We start from the raw sequence: 21,160 nt of genomic DNA, 5'->3' as shown, positions 1-21,160 counted from the left end.
TGCCCCACAAGCTAGACTTTAAAACAGACTACAACAAGGGATGAAGAAGGGCATTATATCATAATTATGGGGTCTATTTACCAAGAAGACCTAACAATTGTAAATATTTATGCCCCCAACTGGGACCTCCCAAATATATAAATCAACTAATTTTAAACAAAGAAACTCATTGATAATAATAAAATAATAGGGAACTTTAACACCCCACATACAGCAATGGACAGATCATCTAAGCATAAAATCCACAAGGAAACAATGACTTTGAATGACACACTGGACCAGATTGACTTAACAAATATATCAACAACATTCCATTCTAAAGCAGCAGAATACACATTCTTTTCAAGGGCACAGGGGACACTTTCCAGAATAGATCATATACTGGGTCACAAATCAGCCATCAACAAAGTACAAAAATACTGAGATCATAACATGCATATTTTCAGACCACAACATTATGAAACTTAAAGTCAACCACAAGAAAAAATTTGGAAAGACCACAAAAGCATGGAGGTTAAGAACATCCTACTAAAGAATGAAGGGGTCAACCAGAAAATTTTAAAAAATAAAAATAAAAAAATACATGGAAACGAATGAAAATGAAAATACATTTGTCTAAACCTTTGGGATACAGCAAAGGCAGTCCTAAGAGGGAAGTATATAGCAATACAGGCCTACCTCAAGAAGCAATGAAAGTCTCACACAACCTAACCTAACACCTAAAGGAGCTAGAAGAGGAGCAGCAAAGAAAGCCTAAAGCCAGCAGAAGCAGGGAAATAATAAAGATTAGAGCAGAAATAAATGATATAAAAACAACAATATAAACCAGGAGAATGGATTAATGAAACGAAGAGCTGGTTCTTTCAAAGAATTAATAAAATTGATAAGTTTTGTTTAACCAGAGTTATCAAAAAGAAAACAGAAAGGACCCAAATAGATTAAATCATGAATGAAAGAGGAGATATTATTACCAACACTACAGAAATACAAACAATTATAAGGAAATATTATGAAAAACTATATGCTAACAAACTGGGCAATCTGGAAGAAATGGACAAATTCCTAGAAACCTATAAAAATGCCAAATTTGAAACTGGAAGAAACAGAAAAATTTGATCATACCCATAGCCAGCAAAGAAATCCAATCAGTAATCAAAAATCTCCCAACAAACAAAATTCCAGGGCCAGTTGGATTCCCAGGGGAATACTACCAGCCATTTAAAGAAGAGTTAATACCTATTCTCAAACCATTCCAAAAAATAGAAATAGAAGGAGTACTTGGAAACTCATTCTATGAAGTCAGCATTACCTTGATTCTAAAACCAGACAAAGACCCCACTAAAGGGGAGAATTACAGGCCAATAACCCAGATGATTATGGATGCAAAAATTCTCAATAAAACACTAGCAAATCAAATTCAACAGTACATTAAAAGAATCATTCACCATAATCAAGTGGGATTTATTCCTAGGCTGCAAGGGAGTTTCAATATTCATAAATCGATCAATGTGGTATACCACATGGATAAAAGAAAGGATAAAAACCATATAATCCTGTCAATAGCTTCAGAAAAAGCATTTGACAAAATACAGCATCCTCTCATGATAAAAATCCTCAACAAAGTACTGATAGAAGGAACATACCTCATCATAATAAAGACCGTATATGAAAATCCCAGAGTTAATATCATCCACAGTGGAGAAAAACTGAAAGCCTTTCCCCTGTGGTCGGGAACAAGAAAAGAATGTCCACTTTCACCATTACCATTTAATGTACTGGAAGTCTTAGCCTCAGCAATCAGACAACAAAAAGAAATACAAGGCATCCAATTCAGCAAGGAAGAAGTCAAACTTACACTATTTGCAAATGACACAATACTCTGTAGAAAACCTGAAAGACTCCACACAAAAAAATCACTAGAACTAAAGCATGAATTCAACAAAGTTGCAGGATATAAAATCAATGTGCAGAGATATGGTGCATTTCTATCCACCAATAATGAAGCAGCAGAAAAGCAGAAAGGGAAACCAAGGAATTGATCCCATTTGCAATTTCACCAAAAACAATAAGATACCTAGGAATAAGCCTAACCAAAGAAGTTTACCTGTGCTCTGAAAACTATAAAACTCTTACGGAAGAAATTGAAGAGGACACAAAGAAATGGAAAAGCATTCCATGCTCATGGATGAGAAGAGCAAATATTGCTAAAATGTCTATGCTGCTCAGAGCAACCTACACGTTCAATGCAATCCTTGTCTAAGGACCACCAGCACTTTTCACAGAGCTACAACAAGCAATCCTAAAATTTGTGCGGAACCAGAAAAGACCCTGAATTGCCAACGCAATTCTGAAAAAGAAAAGCAAAGCTGGAGGCCTCACAATTCTGGACTTCAAGCTCTATTACAAAGCTGTGATGACCAAGACAGCATGGTACTGGCACAAAAACAGACACATAGATCCGTGGAACAGAGTACAAAACCCAGAAATGGACCCACAAATATATGACCAACTAATCTTCAACAAAGCAGGAAAGAATGTCCAATGGAAAACAGACCATCTCTCCAACAAGTGGCGTTGGGAAAACTGGACAGCGACATAAGAATGTCCAGCGACTGGACAGAAGAATGAAGCTGGACTGCTTTCTTACACCACACACAGAAATAAAATCAAAATGGACGGAAGACCTAAATGTGAGACAGAAATCCATCAGAATCCTCGAGGAGAACACAGGCAACAGCCTCCTTGATATTGGCCGCAGCAGCTTCTTACTAGACACGTCTCCCAAGGCAAGGGAAACAAAACCAAAAATAAACTGTTAGGATTTCATCAAGATCAAAAGCTTCTGCACAGCAAAAGAAACCATCAGCACAACTAAAAGGCAGCCTATCCGGTGGGAGAAGTTATTTGCAAATGACGTATCTGATAAAGGGTTAGTATCCAAAATCTATAAAGAATTTATCAAACTCAACACCCAAAAAACAAATAACCCTGTTAAAACAACAACAACAAAGGGCAGAAAAGATGAGTAGACATTTTCCCAAAAGAGACATATAGAGGGCCAAGGGACCATGAAAGATGTTAAATGTCAGTCATCATTAGGGAAATCAAATCAAAACCACAATGAGACCTCCTCACACCTGTCAGGCTGGCTACAATTAACAACACAAGAAACGACAGGTGTTGGCGAGGATGCGGAGAAAGGGGACCCCTCTTACACTGGTGGTAGGAATGCAAGCCGGTGCGGCCACCGTGGAGAACAGTGTGGAGGGTCCTCATGAAGTTAAACAGAGCTACCCTCGACCCAGCAATTGCACTCCTGGGTATTTATCCAAAGGATACAAAAGTGCAGATTTGAAAGGGTACATGCATTGTGATGTTTATAATAGCATTCTCAACAATATCAAATGATGGAGAGAACCCAGTTGTCCTTATCTGGATATCAACTGATGAATGGATAAGAAGATGTGGTACACACACACACACACACACACACACACACACACACACACAAATATTACTCGGGCATCAGAAAATGAAATCTTGCCATTTGCAGCAACGTGGATGGAACTAAAGTGTACTGTGCTAAATGAAGTAAGTCAGATTCAGCCATAGCAACTTCTTGAAGACACGTCTCTACTCTAAGGCCAAGGGGGAAAAAAGCAAAAATGAACTACTGGGACTTCATCAAGATAAAAAGCTTCTGCATGATCATATGGTCTCACTTATTTGTGGAGCATAACAAAGAACATGGAGGACATGGGGAGATGGAGAGGAGTGGGAGTTGAGGGAAACTGGAAGGGGAGATGAACCATGAGAGACTATGGACTCTGAAAAACAACCAGAGGGTTTTGAAGGGGTGGCGGGGGGGGTAGGTTGAGGAACCAGGTGGTGGGTAATAGGGAGGGCATGTACTGCATGGAGCACTGGGTGTGATGCCAAAACAATGAACACTGTTATGCTGTAAATAAACAAATAAACGAATAAAAAAAATAAAATAAAACATAAAAAAAAGAACTTACCAAACTCAACACCCCAAAAATAAATAATCCAGTCAAGAAATGGGCAGAAGACTAAAACAGACACTTCCCCAAAGAAGACATACAGACGCATGAAAAGATACTCAATATCAGTCATCATCAGGGAAATACAAATCAAAATCACAATGAGATACCACCTTACACCAGTTAGAATGGCTAAAATTAACAAGACAGGGAACAACAAATGTTGGTTAGGAGGTAGAGAAAGGGGAATCCTCTTACCCTGTTGGTGGGAATGTAAGTGGTACAGCCACTCTGGAGTACAGTATGGAGGTTCCTCAAGAAGTTAAAAATAGAGCTACCCTATGACCCAACAATTGCACTACTGGGTATTTACCTCAAAGATACTGATGTAATGAAAAGAAGGGGCACCTGCACCCCAATGTTCATAGCAGCAATGCCCACAACAGCCAAACTATAGAAGGAGCTGAGATGTCCTTCAACAGATGAATGGACAGAGAAGCTGTGGTTCATATATATAATGGAATATTACTCAACCATCAGAAAGGATGAATATTTACCATTTACATAGAACTGGTTGGAACCAGAGGGTATTATGCTAAATGAAATAAGTCAATCAGAGAAAGACAATTATCATAGGGTTTCTCTCATATGTGGAATATAAGAAATAGTGTAGAGGATCATAAGAGAAGGGAGGGGAACATGAATGGTAAGAAATCAGAGAGGGAGAAAAACTATGAGAGACTCTTGACTCCAGGAAACAAACTGAGAGTTGTGGAAAGGAAGGTGGGGGGTGGGGATGGGGTAACTGGAGATGGGCATTAAGGAGGGTGCATGTGATGAGCACTGGGTGTTACACACAACTAATGAATCATTGAATACCACATACCACATCAAAAACTAATGATGTACTACGTGCTAGCTAATTGAATTTAAATTAAAAAATGAAAAAAAAAGTCAGAGAAAGGCAAACACCGTATGATCTCCCTCACTCATATGTGGAATTTAAGACAAAACAGATGAATATAAGGGAAGGGGGGAAAGAAAAAAAAAAGGAGAGAGGGAAACAAGCCATAAGAGATTCTTAAAGATAGAGAACAAACAGGATTGCTGGAGGTAGGTGGGTGAGGGATGGGCTAGATGGAGGATGGGTATTAAAGAAGGTTCTTGTTGTGATGAGCATAAGGTGTTGTATGTAAGTGATAAATCACTGCATTTTACTCCAAAAACCAGTATTTCACTGTATATTAAATAAATTTAAATTTAAAAAAGAAAAAAACATGTTAAAACTGGTATCACAGAAATACAAAGGATCAAGAGAGATTACTATGAGCAATTATAGGCCAACAAATTGGACAACCTAGAAGAATGGATAAATTCTGAGAAATATACAACATTTCAAGACTGAATCAAGAAGAAATAAAAATAAAATCTGATTAGTCCAATTACTAGTAAGGAGTTTGAACTAGTAATCAAAAACCTCCCAGCAATGAGCCAGCAATTGCACTACTAGATATTTACCCAAAAGATACAAACATAGTGATCTGAAGGGCACCTGCCCCCCAATGTTTATAGCAGCAATGTCCACAACAGCCAAACTATGGAAAGACAAAGATGTGGTTCATATACATATGATGGAATTTTACTCAGCCATCAAAAAAAAAAAAAAAAAGAAAAGAAAAAAAGAAACCTTGCCATTTGCAATGATGTGAATGGAACTAGAGGGTATTACACTAAGCAAAATAAGTCAATCAGAGAAAGACAATTATATTATTTCACTCATATGTGGAGTTTTAGAAACAAAACAAAGGATTATCAGGAATGTGAGGGGAAAATAATATAAGACTAAATCAGAGAGGGAGATAATCATAAGAGACTCTTAACTACAGGAAACAAACTGAGGGTTGCTGGAGGGAAGGAGAGAAGGGAGATGGGGTAACTGAGTGATGGACATTAAGGAGGGCACCTGATATAATGAGCACTGGGTGCTATATACAATGGATGAATCATTAAACTGAACCTCTGAAACTAATAATACATTATATGTTAATTAATTGAATTTAAACTAAATTAAATTTTTTTAAAGCCTCCCAACAAACAAAAGTCCAGGACCAGATGGCTTCATTGGTGAATTTTACCAAGCATTAAAAAAGCTAATACCTTAGCTTTTAGAAATTTAGAAATTCTTCTAAAAAGTAGAACACACTTGCAAATTCATTTTACAAGGGCAGAATTATCTTGATGCCAAAACCAGACAAGGACACAACAAGGAAATTACAAGCCAATATCACTGATGAACATAGATGAAAATTTCCTCAACAAAATATTAGCATGGGGTGCCTAGGTGGCTCAGTGGGGTAAAGCCTCTGCCTTTGGCTCAGGTCATGATTCCAGGGTCCTGGGATCAAGCCCCACATTGGGCTCTCTGCTCAGCAGGGAGCCTGCTTCCTCCTCTCTGCCTGCCTCTCTGCCTACTTGTGATCTCTGTCAAATAAATAAAATCTTTAAAAAATATATTAGCAGACTGAATTCAACAACAATACATTAAAAGCAAGTGAGATTTATTCTCGGGATGAATATTTCAACATCTACCAATCAACCAATATGATACATATATATATATATATATATATATATATATATACATATATATATGTATATACATATATGTATATGTATATATATATATATATATATAGCTTTTAACATCGATTTATGATTAAAAATGGCCAACAATGTGGGTATAAAGGGAATGTAATTCAGCACTTTTTAAAAAGCCATATATGACAAGCCTACAACTAACACCATACTCAATAATGAAAAGCTGAAAGCTTTTTTTCTAACATCAGGAAGAGGATGGGATTCCCAGTCTCACCACTTTTATTGAAAAATAGAATTGGAAGTCCTAGCCACAGCAATAAGGCAAGAAAAATTAAAGGTATCCAAATAAGAAATAAAAAATTAAAGCTAGTGATGATGAACATTTTTTCATGTGTCTGATAGCCATTTGTATGTCTTCATTGGAAAAGTGTCTGTTCATATCTTCTGCCCATTTTTTGATATGATTATCTGTTTTGTGTGTGTTGAGTTTGAGGAGTTCTTTATAGATCCTGGATATCAACCTTTTGTCTGTACTGTCATTTTCAAATATCTTCTCCCATTCTGTGAGTTGCCTCTTTGTTTTGTTGAGTGTTTCCTTTGCTGTGCAGAAGCTTTTGATCTTGAAGAAGTCCCAAAAGTTTATTTTCACTTTTGTTTCCTTTGCTTTTGGAGACATATCTTGGACTTGGAAGGGGAGGTGAACCATGAGAGACTATGGACTCTGAAAAACAACCTGAGGGTCTAGAAGAGGCGGGGGCTAGGAGGTTGGGGGAACAAGGTGGTGGGTATTAGGGTACGTGTTGCATGGAGCACTGGGTGTGGTGCAAAAACAATGAACACTGTTATGCTGAAAAGAAATAAAAAAAAAATTAAAGCTGTCACTATTTGCAGATGACATTGTATTATATATAGAAAACCCTAAAAACTACACACACACACACACACACACACACTCACACACACTCACACACAGAAACTGTTAGGATAAATGAATTCAGTAAATATACAGAAATCTGGTGCATTTCTATACACTAATAACTAACTAGCAGAGAGATTAGGAAAACAATCCCATTTATACTTGCAACAAAAAGAATTTAAAAACCTAGGAATAAACTTGGGCAAAAAGGTGAAATACCTATATACTGAAAACTGTAAGACTGATGAAAGAAATTGAAGAAGACACAGATAAATAAATAAATAGATATTCCATGCTCATTGATGGGAAGAATTAATATTGTTGAAATGTCCATACCACCTAAAGCAATCTACAGATTCAACTCAATTCCTACAAAAATTCCAATGGCATTTTTCACAGAAATGGAACAAACAACCCTAAAATTTGTGGAATCACAAAAGATCCCAAATAGCCAAAACAATCTTGAGAAAGAACAAAGCTGAAAGCATCACACTCCCTGACTTCAAACTAGATTACAAAGCTCTAGTAAACCAAATTGTATGGTATTGGTATAAGCATAGACACATGGGTCAATTAACCAGAGTAGAGAGCCAAAAATAAACGCACACATATATGGTCAACTAATTTATGACAAAAGAGACAAGAATATACACTATGTAAAAGACACTGTCTTCAATAAATAGGCGATAATAGCTGGACAGCCATATGCAAAAGAATGAAACTAGACTACTATCTAATACCATATACAAAAATTAATTCCAAATGATAAGCTCTTTGACATCAGTGTTGTGATGAGTTTTTAGATCTGGCTCCAAAAGAAAAGGCAACAAAAACAAATGGGGCTACATCAAACTAAAAAGCTTCTGCAGTGCAAAAGAAACCATCAATAAAAATGAAAAGGCAACTTACTGACTGGGAGCATATGTTTGCAAATCATACATCTGACAAGGGACTGATAACTGGAATATATAAAGAACACACACAACACAATGGGAAAAAATCTGATTTTAAAATGGGCAGAGGATCTGAATAGACACAGAGATGGCCAACAGGTATTTGAAAAAGTGCTCAACATCAACATCACTAGGAAAATGCAAATCAAAACCATAATATCGCCTCACACCTGTTAGAATGACTATTATCAGGAAGAAAAGAGAAAACAAGTGTTGGTAAGAATGTGGAGAGAAGGGAACACTCATGCACTGTAAGAGGGAAGATAAGTTGGTGCAGCCACTATGGTAAACAGTATGGAGGTTCCTCAAAAAGTTAGAAATATAACTACCATATGTGCCACATTCCACTTCTGGGTATTTACCCAAAGAAAGTGAAAACATTCATTCAGAAAGATATACGCACTCCCATGTGCATTGCAGCATCATTTTCAGTAGCCAAGATATGGAAACAACCTAAGTGTCCATTGATGGATAAATGAATAAAGAAAACATGGTATACCCTATCAAAATACCAACAGCATTTTTCACAGAACCAGAACAAATAATCCTAAAATTTGTGTGGAACCTCGATAGACTCTGAATAAGCAAAGCAATCTTTAAAAAGAAGAACAAAACCAGAGGTATCACAATCCCAGATATCAAAAGACTACAAAGCTGTAGCAATCAGAACAGAATGGTATTGGTACAAAAATAGACACATAGATCCATGGAAGAGAACAGAGAGCCCAGAAATAAACCCATATTTATATGGTTAATTAATCTTCAACAAAGAAGAACATGCAATGGGAAAAAGCCTCTTCAAGAAATGGTGTTGGGAAAACTGGACAGCCACATGCAGAAGAATGAAACTGGATTACAAAGCTCTACTTACACCTCACACAAAAATAAACTTAAATGGATTAAGACCTAAATGTGAGACCTGAATATCTCTAAGAACTATAAGATCTATAGATCTGATCTATGAAAATCTGTAAGAGAACAATGGCCGTAATTTCTCTGACATTGGCCATAGCAACATTTTTCTACATATGTCTCCGAAGGCAAGGGAAATAAAATCAAGAATAAATAAACTTTTGGGACTACACAGAAATAAAAAGCTTCTGCACAGCAAAGGAAACAACCAACAAAACTAAAAGACAACCTACTGAATAAGAGAAGATACTTGAAAATGACATAATTAAGAAAGGGTTAGTATCCAAAATTTATAAAGAACTGGTACAACTCAATACACAGTAAACAAATAATGCAACTTAAAAATAAGAAGACATGAGCAGACATTTTCCAAAGAAGACAAACAGATGGCCAAGAAACACATGAAAAGAAGCTCAACATCACTCATCATCAGGGAAATGCAGGTCAAAACCACAATGAGATATCACCCCATATCTGGCAGAATGGCTAAAATAAAAAAACAAAAGAAACATCATGGTGAGTATGTGGAAAAAAGGGAACCCTCATGCACTGTTGGTGGGAATGCAAACTGGTAATAGCCACTGTGGAAAACAGTATGGAGGTTCCTCAAAATATTAAAAAATAGAATCACCATACACTCCAGTAATTTCACTACTGGCTATTTACCCAAGAATATGAAATTAGAAAAGATATGTGCACCCATATGTTTATTGCAGCATTCTTTACGATAGCCAAATTATGGAAGCAGCCCAAGTGTCCACTGATAGGTGAATGAAGAAAGGTGCTCTATATACACAACAGAATATTAGTCAACAATAAAAAAAGAATGAAATCTTGCCATTTGCAACAACACGGATGAGCCTAGAGAGTATACTGCTAGGTGAAATAGCCAGAGGAAGACAAACACCATATGATTTCACTCATATGTGGAATTTAAGAAACAAAACAAAGAAAAAAAGAAACCAAAAAACAGATTCTTTAGGATAGAGAACAAACTGATGGTCACCAGAGGAGAGATGGGTGGGGCATGGGTGAAGGGATGAAGAGTACGTTTATTACAAGGAGCATTGAGTGACACACGAAATTGTTGGATCTCTAGGTTGACACCTGAGTACCACTGTACGTTAACTCTACTAGAGTTAAAGTAAAGGGAGAGAGAGAATATGGAAAAAGAAAAAATATGTGATACACACACAATGGAATATTATTCAGCCGTTCGCAACAACACGGATGGATCTTGTGAGCGTTAAAAAAGTCAGACGTGGAAATACAAATACTGCATGACTTCACTTACATGTGGAATTAAAAACAAAAACAAAACCAAGCTCATCGATACAGAGAACAGACTGGTGGCTGCCAGGGGGGAAATGAGTAAAGGGGGAGAAAAGGTACAAAGTTCCAGTATAACATAATTATAATTTATAATGATAAAATAATCCCAGTTATAACTGTCATTGTGATGTAGTGTACAGCATAGTGACTATAGTCAATAATACCTTACTGCATATGTTAAAGTTGCTAAGTGTAGATCATAAAAAAGTTCTCATCACAAGAAGAAAAAGTTGTGACTATGTATGGTGACAGATGTCAACTAGATTTATTGTGGTGATCATTTCACAATATATACAAATATTAAATCATTATGTTGGGCACCTGAAATTCCTGTTGTATGTCCATTATGCCCTCAGTTTAAAAAAATAAATAGTGGGACACCTGGGTGGCTCAGTTGGTGAGGCGTCTGCCTTCAACTCAGGTCATGACGCCAGGGTCTGGGATCGAGCCCCACATCAAGCTCTCTGCTCAACAGGGAGCCTGCTTCTCCCTCTCCCTCTGCCTGCTGCTCCCCCTGCTTGTACGTTCTTTCTGCCAAATAAGTAAATAAATAATCTTTTAAAAAAATAGATGATAGATAGATAGATAGATAATGAGAATCCTGGCTCCCTGGATTTTTTTTTCCCACTAATTAACAAAATCTCCTATGAGAACAACAACAAAAAAAAAATCTGGAAGTTGATACATTATCATGTAACCCTTGACCCCACTCCTGCTTTGCTAGTTGCCCTGATAAAGTCCTTTACAATAAAAACACCTGTTGAGAACCACTCCCAGCAATTAGTTGTCTTTACTTTTCCTCACCGTGGAACAGTGCCGCAGTCTTCCTTGACATTCATGTCCTTGACACTTCTGAAGGCAACAGGTCAGTTACTTTGTAATTTGGTTTTGTTGGAGAAAACCTCACAGCTAGTTTTGGGTAACTAGTTTTGGGTTACTCCTCGGCAGGAGTAACCGCAGAAGCAATGCTGTGCTCTTCAAACATCCTAACAGTCGGCACCCACTTCTATTTGTGCCGTCACAGATGACGTCCACTCCCTCCGGCCACTTCACCACACTGGTATCCTCCAGGCTTCCCCACTGGGAAATGTTTCTTTCCTTCTTTGTTGAGTATTTTTTAAGGAGCTGAGTATTTTGTATTTTTGAGACTATGAAAATACTTCATTCTTCATCAAATTTTCAGGGAATTTGTTTATATCAGTATGGACTCCTATTTTATTCAATGAATTATAACCCTTTGTTGTCATTATTCTGATGTCAGAATGTTCCAGATTTGGCTATTGGGATTCTCTTCAAGCTTGTGTATCTGTTTTACATTTCTGCATTATTCTTGAAGCACATTCTTGCTTTCTGGTTTAATTAGGTGTTTCATGTTTATCTTATACTTTTCCTGCCTCAGACCTGAAATCAGCCTTTTTTCTTTTTTCAAGGAATTCTGACTCCTTCTCTGGAGAATGGTGCTTAGAAGCCAGGATCTGGGCCTTAGGTGTGCTTACTGCTATGGGGGCCATTGCTCTGAGGCCTCCCAGGGACAGAACTGGGGGTTACATGCACGTGTGTGCAACGACAGACTGTGTACATGTACGCGCACAGCGAAGGGAGCTCCCAGGGCCCCTCCGCACGCAGGTGACTCCAGGTTCAACAGCCCACCTCAGGCCACCACCACCCCATTCTGCCACATGGCCACTCTGCTGATTTGCCCCTCCGTGCCCGCTCACCCAGTTCAGGTTTTCCCACATGTAGACCCCTTCTCACCCCACCTGCACCAGCAATGACGATTCTCAGATCCTGCCTGCCCCTCAACATGGACTCCTCTCTTGCCCTGCTCGAGGAGCTGCAGCCCCTGCTTCCCCTACCCATGGCTGAGTTCTGCCACAGCTTAGGACTGTGAGGGAAGGAAAGGAGAACAGGAAGGCTGTTTGCAGTTCTAGGTACATGCATATTGCTATTATCAAATGTATTTACTTACCAAATCACAGCAAAAATCCCTCAATTTGTCAGACTCTAATCCCACATCCTGAGGTCAACTTCTGTGCCACTGAGCTCCCCAGTGAGCCTTCCACACAGCCCTTCCCCAAAGCCATTGCACATTGCCCCTCACCGGAGGCAGAGCACTCCTTACCTCTCTGTTGTCCTCTCCTCCTCTGTGAAGCCTTGTCTCCCATTCCCATTTCAGTCTTCTCCCTTCTCACTCCTGCAGTAGAGACAGAGCACAGCATTATGGCTCAGGGTCAAGAGCTCTAGGAGGGAGCAAGCCCCATTTCATTCATGTTTTGTCCCCAGCAGCTGACAGGGACATGCATAATAGGACCGAATGGATATGGATGGGGAATACATCGGGGACAGTGGCAACATTTCAGCAGAGAGGCAGGAGAGATTGTGGCTCACAAGCCCATATGGCGGGATGGACGGCAGCCAGCAGACAGCCTCATTCAGAGTTGCTAGTTGTGGTGCTGCGTGGCTTTTCCTCAACAATTATTAAACATGTGTCTAGACAGAAACAAATGCTCTCTTCTGGCCCCTCCCCGGTCCCAGTCTCATCTCCAGCTGGGAGCCAGTGGGGACGGGGGCAGGTCATGGGGTGTCTCCACCTCCCTGACCTCGAGTTACTGTGTGTGATGGTTGGCGGGGGGTGGGGGGGTCTACACTGCAGCCTTTTCCGTTTGGTGAATGTAAGCAGTGAGGGAGAGAGTTTCAAGAACATTTGCATGAGGCTGGCAGGTGGAAGGCCTTGATCCTATGTCATACCTCTTTTCATTAGTTCCTTAAACTCAAGTTCCAAAGGCAATGGAAACACTGGATTGTGTATACTTGAATTTTACTGTTGGGGTTATCGGCAACCAACCAGATGACCTGATTTCTTTGATTCTTGAAATTCAAGCTTTAAAGCTACTGCATCATCGAGCAGCACCTTACTTCAACGACGACACTCCACGAACAATGGTTTGACATGTGTGATCGTTACGTACATAGGACTGGACTTACGACCGGACTCAATCACTTTTTTCAACAGGCGACGGTGTCAGACGGCCACCAATATTTTTAGAAAACAAGGTAAATGCACATTAATTTCAGAAAGTTCATAAAACATGAAAAGATACAAGAAGAATATCACTCCTAGTCTCACCAGCAAGGGGTGGCCGGGGCTGTACCGATTCATTCACTGATGATATTTTTACTTCATGGTTGAGCCAGATTGAGACCTCTGACATCCAGTGTTAATTAAAAGCAAATTAGTTCACTTTATATACCCGTGTTTGTGGCAGCACAATTCACAGTAGCTACTTCACGGAAGTAGCCTAAATTTCCAACAGTGGACGAATAGATAAACAAATACAGTAACACACACAACAGAATATTCTTCAGCCTTGGAAAGGAAATCCTGACACCTGCTACAACATGGATGAGCCGGAGGACAAAACGTAAATGAAACAAGCCAGTCACGAGCAAATCCTGTACAATTCCACTTATTGAGGTTCTTAGAGAATCATGATCATAGAGACGGTAGACGGTGACTGCTGGGGGCTGTGGGAGGGGAATGGGGCATCGGTGTTTGATGAGGACAGAGTCTCAGTTTGGGAAAATAAAAAATTTCTGGAGATAGATGGGGACAGCTGCTTAACAGTGTGAATGTATTTAATATCACTGAACTATACATTTTAAAATAGTTAAGATGGTAGATTTTTTTAAGAAGACTTTATTTATTTATTTGACACAGAGAGATCACAAGTAGGCAGAGAGGCAGGCAGAGAGAGGGGCAGGGAAGCAGGCTCCCCACTGAGCAGAGAGCCCGATGGGGGACTCGATCCCAGGACCCTGGGATCATGACTCGAGCTGAAGGCAGAGGCTCAACCCACTAAGCCACCCAGATGCCCCAAGACAGTAGATTTTATATGTATTCTACCACAATAATAAAATGAGGAGGATGGAGGAACTAAGACGGCATATTAGTAAGGACCCTAGGCTTGCCTCTTCCCCAAACACAGCTAGATAAATATCAAATCATTCTGAATATCCGAGAAATCAATCTGAGGACTGACACAACAAGCTGTGCAGCTAGAGGGAGAGAAGAGGTCACATCACGGAAGGTAGTTGTGGAAATGTGATTTGGGGGAGGAAAGGATCATGGGTGCTGTGGATGGGAGGGAGCACTGGCCATTGAGAGACTGGGGAGGGGACAGGAGGAGAGTGCAGGAGGGAGAGAGAGAGAGAAAGAGAGCTTGGAGGGAGGATTACAGAGGGGATCACACAAGGAACACAATTTCTTAAAGCCATTGATGGGAAAATGAGAAGAGCTGATTTTTATGAGTTTTTACAGCCAGTGGGGCTCAAAGACTGGAGTTTTAGAGGTCTGCAGGAATGGCTGATGTGGAGCCCTGAGAACTGCAGTGCTCCTGCGGAGAAGGACACACAGCCCAGGGCATATGGCACCATCTGAAGAACCCTGGGATACACTGGGACAGAGATGGTTTCCCTTCCTGGAATGCATCAGGAGAGGTGGGATTGCCTCTCTGGGGACAAAAGACCCATTATCCTCCCCAACCCTCAGCATAGGTGCAGACACCTACTACTGAAGGCAGCTAACCTGGAAACTGGCTCTTTGCTATACTTTACTCCAAAACCCATGCCCCTATGCTTTGCTGCAGTTGCCCTTCTGGGACAACGCTGCATCAGTCCCAGCACAGCAAGACCCTCCCGCAGAGGACCAGTGTGGATCTCCAGCATGCCATTTCCCTAAAGTCTGGAGTTTTAAAATTCAACCGACTGGCCTGAGATAGAACACATGTGTACTGGACTGCCCAGTGGTCAGACAGCCCAGACACAGATAAGGTGTAGGCAGGGATCTGAGAGATATTGGGACACACGAGGGGAGATTGTTCGCTCTTCTGAGAGGGATTCCTGGACAGTGGCAGGCATGATCTCCCCTCTCTAGGAGGAGGGAGGAGGCTGGCACCATTTCTTTCCCCTACCCCCCAACATAAGCTAACTTCAGTAGGTAGCACAGCACAAAGGTGGATGCCTAAAGCACCTACACCAAGCCCCACGCCCCTGTGCTCTGCTGGTGTTGCTTTTCTGAGCAAGTGTGCCTGAGAACCAGAGTAGTGGGCCCCTCCCTCAGAAGACCAGCACAACCACCACCACCACCCCTCACCCCACACACCATGTCTGCTGATCATACAGTTCTGCAAAGCTTCAGCTCTAGTGGAAATAGCATCATGTCTCTTGTAACAAGCAGACCAGAGCACACCTAGTTAGAACTCACCACATGCTGCCCAAGGTCTAAAAATTCCCCACTGGAGACAAAGAGAAACTGCAGAAGACTGACCGGAGGGGAAGAGAAGCCAAAACATAGCAGCAGAGTGCACACAACATATATCAGGGACACTTCCTGAGGCACCAGGCCCTGAATAGTATATGACCTCTTTTTATAGAGCCATTACTCTCAGGAGCAGGAAACATAACAGGCTTTCCTAACATAGAGAAGAAGGCAGAGACCTAGACAAAGTGCCAAGATGGAGGAATTCATCCCAAAAGAAAGAACAAGAAAAGGTCACAGTGAGGATTCTATCAAAACAGATATAAGTAAAATGCCTGATCCAGAATTTAAAACAATAATCATAAGGATACTGGCTCTGCTTGAGTAAGCATAGAAGACACCAGGGGGTCCCTTACTGCAAAGATAAAAGACCGAAAAACTAGTCAGGCTGAAATTTTAAAAATGCTATAACTGAGATGAAAAATGACTGGACGTAATGACCATGAGAATGGAAGGACAGAGGAATGAATAAGTGATACAGAAGACAAAATTATGGAAAATAATATTGCTGAAAAGAAGAGGTAAAGAAAAGTATTGGACCACAAGGGCAGACTTAGGGAACTCAGCGTTTATATCATAGGAGTCCACAAGAAGAAGAGAGGGAAAAGAGGGCAGAAAGTTTGTTTGAGGAAATAATAGCTGAAAACTTCCCTAAGGGAAGGAAACAGACATCCAACTCCAAGAGGCACAGACATCCCCACTCAAAATCAGCAAAAGCAGGCCAACACCAATACATAACATAGTTAAATTTACAAAATATAAAGAAAAAATCCTAAGAGCAGCAAGACAAAAGAAGTTCTTAACTTAGGAAGACAAAAAAGGTTAGTGGCAGTTTTCCATAGAAACTGGGCAGACTGGAAGCAAGTGGCATGATATTCAATATGCAGCCAAGAATACTTTATCCAGCAAGGCTGTGATTCAGAAGAGAAGGGGAGATAAAGAGTTTCCTGGACAAACAAAAACTAAAGGAGTTTGTGACCACTAAGCCAGCCCTGCAAGAAATGTTAAAAGGGACTCTTTAAGTGGAAGGGAGACACCAAAAGCAACAAAGACTAGAAAAAAGAGAAAATCTCCAGAAACAATGGCAAAACAAGACATAAAATGGCACTAAATTTGTATCTATCAATAATCACTCTGAATGTAAATGGACTAAATGTTCCAATCAAAAGCCTAGTGTGTCAGAATGGATAGAAAAAAAAAATAAGATCCATCTATATATAGCCTACAAGAAACTCATTTTAGACCTAAAGACACCTGCAGATTAAAAGTGAAGGGATGGGAGTGCTTGGGTGGCTCAGTTAAGTATCTGCCTTCAGCTTGAATCATGATGCACAGGTCAAGCCCTGTGCCATGCTCCCTGCTCAGTGGGGAGTCTGCTTCTCCCTCTCCCTCTTTCTGCTGCTCGCCCTGCTTGTGCTCTCTCTCTGTGTCAAATAAAATCCTTAAAAATAAAAATAAAAAAAAATGAAAGTGAAGGGATAGAGAGCCATCTATCATAGTAACAAACATCAAAAGAAAGTTGGAGTAGCAATGCTATCTCAAACAAACTGCGTTTTAAAACAAAGTCTGTAACACAAGATGAAGAAGGGCATTATATCATAATTAAGGGGTCTACCAGACAAGAAGATGTAACATTGTAAATATGTATGCCCCCAACATGGGGGCATATATATAAATCAATTAATAATAAACATAAAGAGCGCCTAGCTGGCTCAGTCAGTTAAGGGTCTGACTCTTGGTTTTGGCTCAGGTTATGATCTCAGGGTCATGGGATCGAGCCCCACATCAGGCTCTACACTCTGCATGAAGTCTGCTTGCCCCTCTCCCCGCTTGCTCATTCTCTCTCTCTCTCTCTCTCTCTTTCTGTCTCTCTCACTAAAATAAATAAAATATTTTTTAAAAAACAAATAATCTCATTGATAATAATACAAAAATAGTAGGGGACTTTAACACCCCATATACAGCAATGGACAGATCATCTAAGCAGAAAAATCAACAATGATTTTGAATGACATACTGGACCAGATTGACTTAACAAATATATTAACAACATTCCATCCTAAAGCAGCAGAATAATCATCCTTTTCAAGTGCACATGGAACATTCTCCAGAATAGATCACATATTAGTTCACAAATCAAGCCTCAGTAAGTATAAATACATTGAGATCATACCTTGCATATTTTTAGATCACACACTGTGAAATTTGAGGTCAACTAGAAGAAAGAATTTGGAAAAACCACAAATACGTGGATTAAAGAACATCCTACTAAAGAATGAATGGGTCAACCAGGAAATTAAAGAAGAAATTTTAAAAATATATGGAAACAAATGAAAATGAAAACACATTGGTCCCAAACCTTTCAGATGCATAAAAGCAGTCATAAGGAGGAGTAACAGCAATACAGACCTACCTCAAGAAGTAAGAAAAGTCTCAAACACACAATCTAAATTTACACCTAAAGGAGTTAGAAAAAGAATAGCAAATAAAGCCTAAAGCCAGTAGAAAAGGAGAAATAATAAAGATTAGAGCAGAAATAAATGATATAGAATAAACAAAAAACCCCAGAACTGATTAACAAAACTAAGAGATGATTCTTTCAAAGAAATAATAAAATTCAAAAACCCCTAACCAGAATTATCAAAAAGAAAGGGAAAGGACTCAAATAGATGAAATCATGAGTTAAAGAGGAGAGATCACAACAAACACCACAGAAATACAAAGAATTATAAGGGAATATTATGAAAAATTACATGTCAGCACAGTGGTTAGTCTGGAAGAAATGGATAAATTCTTAGAAATCTATAAACTACCCAATTTGAAACAGGAAGAAATGGAAAGCATAAATGGACTGAAAGGCAGCAAAGAAGTTAAATCAAAACTCTCACAACAAACAAAACAACAGGGCCAGCTGTATTCCCAGGGAAATTCTGTCTGACATTTAAAGAAAAATTAACACCTACTCTTCTCAAAGTATTCAAAAAAAAAAAAAAATAGAAGTGTAAGAACTTCCAAATTCATTCTACAAGGCCAACATTACCTTGACTCCAAAACCAAAGATCCCACTAAGAAAGAGAACTATCAGCCAACATCCCTGTTGAACACGGATGCAAAAATTCTCAGCCACGTACTAATGAACTAAATCCAGCTGTGCACTGAGTCATCCCCCTTCAAGTGGGATCTATGCCTGGGCTGCAAGGGAGTTTCAATATTCGCACATCAATGAACATGGTACACCACACGGATAAAAGAAAGGAAGCATATGACCCTTTGAAGAGATGAAGGAAAAGCATTTGACAAAGTAAAGCATCCATCATGATAAACACCCTCAAGAAAGTAGGGATAGAGAGAACATACCTCAACATCATAAAGGCCATATGTGAAGGACCCACAGCTAATATTATCATCATTGGGGAAAAAACTAAGAGCTTTTCCTCTACAGTCAGGAACAAGACAGGGATGTTCACTCTCACCACTATTGTTCAACATAGTACTAGAAGTCGTAGCCTCAGAAATCAGACAACAAAAAGAAATACAAGGCATCCAATTCAGCAAGGAAGAAGTCAAACTTACACTATTTGCAAATGACACGATACTCTGTAGAAAACCTGAAAGACTCCACAAAAAAAAATCACTAGAACTAAAGCATGAATTCAACAAAGTTGCAGGATATAAAATCAATGTGCAGAGATATGGTGCATTTCTATCCACCAATAATGAAGCAGCAGAAAAGCAGAAAGGGAAACCAAGGAATTGATCCCATTTGCAATTTCACCAAAAACAATAAGATACCTAGGAATAAGCCTAACCAAAGAAGTTTACCTGTGCTCTGAAAACTATAAAACTCTTACGGAAGAAATTGAAGAGGACACAAAGAAATGGAAAAGCATTCCATGCTCATGGATGAGAAGAGCAAATATTGCTAAAATGTCTATGCTGCTCAGAGCAACCTACACGTTCAATGCAATCCTTGTCTAAGGACCACCAGCACTTTTCACAGAGCTACAACAAGCAATCCTAAAATTTGTGCGGAACCAGAAAAGACCCTGAATTGCCAACGCAATTCTGAAAAAGAAAAGCAAAGCTGGAGGCCTCACAATTCTGGACTTCAAGCTCTATTACAAAGCTGTGATGACCAAGACAGCATGGTACTGGCACAAAAACAGACACATAGATCCGTGGAACAGAGTACAAAACCCAGAAATGGACCCACAAATATATGACCAACTAATCTTCAACAAAGCAGGAAAGAATGTCCAATGGAAAACAGACCATCTCTCCAACAAGTGGCGTTGGGAAAACTGGACAGCGACATAAGAATGTCCAGCGACTGGACAGAAGAATGAAGCTGGACTGCTTTCTTACACCACACACAGAAATAAAATCAAAATGGACGGAAGACCTAAATGTGAGACAGAAATCCATCAGAATCCTCGAGGAGAACACAGGCAACAGCCTCCTTGATATTGGCCGCAGCAGCTTCTTACTAGACACGTCTCCCAAGGCAAGGGAAACAAAACCAAAAATAAACTTAGGATTTCATCAAGATCAAAAGCTTCTGCACAGCAAAAGAAACCATCAGCACAACTAAAAGGCAGCCTATCCGGTGGGAGAAGTTATTTGCAAATGACGTATCTGATAAAGGGTTAGTATCCAAAATCTATAAAGAATTTATCAAACTCAACACCCAAAAAACAAATAACCCTGTTAAAACAACAACAACAAAGGGCAGAAAAGATGAGTAGACATTTTCCCAAAAGAGACATATAGAGGGCCAAGGGACCATGAAAGATGTTAAATGCCAGTCATCATTAGGGAAATCAAATCAAAACCACAATGAGACCTCCTCACACCTGTCAGGCTGGCTACAATTAACAACACCAGAAACGACAGGTGCTGGTGGTGGGAATCGCTACAATTAACAACACCAGAAACCACAGGTGCTGGTGGTGGGAATCGCTACAATTAACAACACCAGAAACGACAGGTGCTGGTGGTGGGAATCGCTACAATTAACAACACCAGAAACCACAGGTGCTGGTGGTGGGAATCTTACCCTGGTGGTGGGAATGCGAGCTGGTGCGGCCACCGTGGAGAACAGCGTGGAGGGTCCTCACGAAGCTAGAGCCAC

General features: G+C 39.8%; 1 protein-coding gene across 1 annotated transcript in view; it reads right to left on the bottom strand.

The window, feature by feature from the left end:
* The window catches only part of LOC123954657, a 73,352-nt gene that overhangs the window by 42,892 nt on the left and 9,300 nt on the right, over positions 1-21,160 (bottom strand). The window contains exon 2 of the mRNA XM_046026007.1: positions 12,835-12,906. Coding sequence (XP_045881963.1) covers positions 12,835-12,883 — 49 coding nt within the window. The 5' untranslated portion in view covers positions 12,884-12,906. The remainder of the gene's footprint in view (positions 1-12,834; positions 12,907-21,160) is intronic.

This window comes from Meles meles, chromosome 12 (assembly GCF_922984935.1).
Source record: "Meles meles chromosome 12, mMelMel3.1 paternal haplotype, whole genome shotgun sequence".
Classification (NCBI taxonomy): domain Eukaryota; kingdom Metazoa; phylum Chordata; class Mammalia; order Carnivora; family Mustelidae; genus Meles; species Meles meles.
This window is presented reverse-complemented; position numbering and strand designations above follow the sequence as displayed.